Raw genomic sequence first — 2135 nt, 5'->3', positions numbered from 1 at the left:
AGATGGACAGGAGGGGGTATGGACAGAGGAGAGGGAGATGAAAAGGAGGGGGAGGTGGACAGGAGGAGGGAGATGGACAGAGGAGGGGGAGATGGACAGAGGAAGGGGCAGATGGACAGAGAAGAGGGGAGATGGACAGAGGAGAGGGGAGGTGGACAGAGCCAAGAACGAATGAAGAGGACGAAGAGGACGTGGACCAAGATCAAGAGAGAAGCAGGCAACAGGGGTGTAGAAGGCAGAGGAACAGGACTGGAGGAACCCAGGCAAGGAAAGCAGACGTGAGGATGAGGTGGTTGGAGAGAGACGGGCAGAGTGGGGGAGATGGGGAGAGAGAGGGGTGGGGCAGAGGAGGATGCAAACTGAACGGCGTTGGACCAGAGGCAGAGAGAAACGGGGAAAGACGAGCAGAGATGGGGCCACGTCTCCAGAAAGTGTGGAAGAGGCGGAAGGACACCCGGGGAAGGAGGGGCGGGGAAGACAGAACAGTGCAGGTGGGAAGCCCGGAGGAGGGGGCTGTGTGTGGAACAGCGGAGGGCTCCCCTAGCGCCCCCTCCCCTGCAGACCTATCTCCTCCTGCTGCTGCTGCTGAGTTCGGGACTCAGTGAGACCCAGGACTGCTCCTTCCAACACAGCCCCATCTCCTCCGACTTCGCTGTCAAAATCCGCGAGCTGGTGAGAGGCGCTACCCCGGACCCCCTCACGTGATCCCCCTCCCTTTTTTTTTTTAAGTAGAGACGGGGTCTCTCTCCCTGTGTTGCCCAGGGTGGTCTTGAACTCCTGGGCTCAAGCGATCCTCCCACCTTGGCCTCCCAAAGTGCTGGAATTACAGGCGTGAGCCACTGTGCTTAGGGGTATCGTCCCTCTGTGAAGTCAAAGTTCTGTGACTTCTTCTGGGTTCCCCCTCTCTGGGTCTTTTCCCTCTCTCTCCGGATCTCTGCTGCCTCCTCTGGGTCTCCACAGTTCTGTTTCCCGCTGTTTTCAGCCGGGCCTGACCCTGTTTTCTCCCACAGTCTGACTACCTGCTTCAGGATTACCCGGTCACCGTGGCCTCCAACCTGCAGGACGTGAGTCATGTTGGGAGGGACCTGGGATGGAGGTGGGGACCACAGACTCAAGATGCCCCATCGAGGCGAGTGGATAACCTGGCCCTCCCCTCCCCAAACCCAAGAATCAGAGTCCCCAGCCCCTCCTCCCTCAGACCCAGGAGCCCCGGCCCAGCCCCTCCTCCCTCTGGCCCAGCCCCTCCTCCCTCTGGCCCAGCCCCTCCTCCCTCAGACCCAGCAGCCCCGGCCTAGCCCCTCCTCCCTCAGACCCGGGGGTTCTCCCCACTAGGAGGAGCTCTGCGGGGCCCTCTGGCGGCTGGTCCTGGCACAGCGCTGGATGGAGCGGCTCAAGACTGTGGCTGGGTCCAAGATGCAAGGCTTGCTGGAGCGCGTGAACACGGAGATACACTTTGTCACCAAATGTGCTTTTCAGGTCAGCCCTCAACTTAGGGGACAAGTGAGGGGAGGGAGATGCCTTCCTGCGCATTAGAAGTAAAGCTCCGCTAGGCCTTATTGGCGATTTATTTGGACCACAGCCACCCAAGAAAGGTAGAGCGAGAAGCTCTACCCGGCGGAGCTCTGTTCCTGCAGAACAACGCGTCCCCAGGCATCAGTGATGGGGAGCAGTCTGGTCCCATTCTGGGTCCCCGGTTTCCTAGGCCATGATGAAGGGTGCCACTGAGGGGTTCTTCCCCCGAAAAAAACAGGGGGAGAAAAGGTCTCTAAAGTGAGGAGGCTGAGGCCAGGCTGGTTTCGAACTCCTGACCTCAAGAGATCCGCCCACCTTGGCCTCCCAAAGTGCTGTGATTACAGGCATGAGCCACTGCGCTTAGCCTATTCGCTCATCTAATTTGTGACAATCTGATGAGGTAGGTACGATGATTATCGTAGTTTTACAGATGAGCAAACTGAGGCACAGAGAGGCCAAGCAGCCCGTCCAAGGTCACACAGTCAGTGGCAGCCAGGCTGCTCTTTCCTTCCTTACCCCAGCCCTTCTCCTTGGTCACCCAGCCTCCTCTTTCTCCCCAGACTCCTCAACCCTGCCACCCCCACGGAGTCCTGGGGCCCTGGAGGCCACAGCCCTGACAGCCC

General features: G+C 59.6%; 1 protein-coding gene across 6 annotated transcripts in view; it reads left to right on the top strand.

The window, feature by feature from the left end:
* FLT3LG (fms-related tyrosine kinase 3 ligand) overlaps positions 1-2135 on the top strand; it is a 17675-nt gene that overhangs the window by 1107 nt on the left and 14433 nt on the right. For 3 of the 6 annotated variants that reach the window (XM_011946370.1, XM_011946372.1, XM_011946371.1), the window contains 3 exons: positions 562-672; positions 1011-1064; positions 1333-1476. In XM_011946370.1, the coding sequence (XP_011801760.1) occupies positions 562-672; positions 1011-1064; positions 1333-1476 (309 nt within the window). Of the gene's footprint in view, positions 1-544; positions 673-982; positions 1065-1332; positions 1477-2135 lie in introns of all 6 variants that reach the window. The other 3 variants (XM_011946375.1, XM_011946374.1, XM_011946373.1) reach the window with 2 other exon arrangements.

The sequence above is a fragment of the Colobus angolensis genome, unplaced genomic scaffold, assembly GCF_000951035.1.
Source record: "Colobus angolensis palliatus isolate OR3802 unplaced genomic scaffold, Cang.pa_1.0 Scaffold25, whole genome shotgun sequence".
NCBI lineage: Eukaryota > Metazoa > Chordata > Mammalia > Primates > Cercopithecidae > Colobus > Colobus angolensis.
This window is presented reverse-complemented; position numbering and strand designations above follow the sequence as displayed.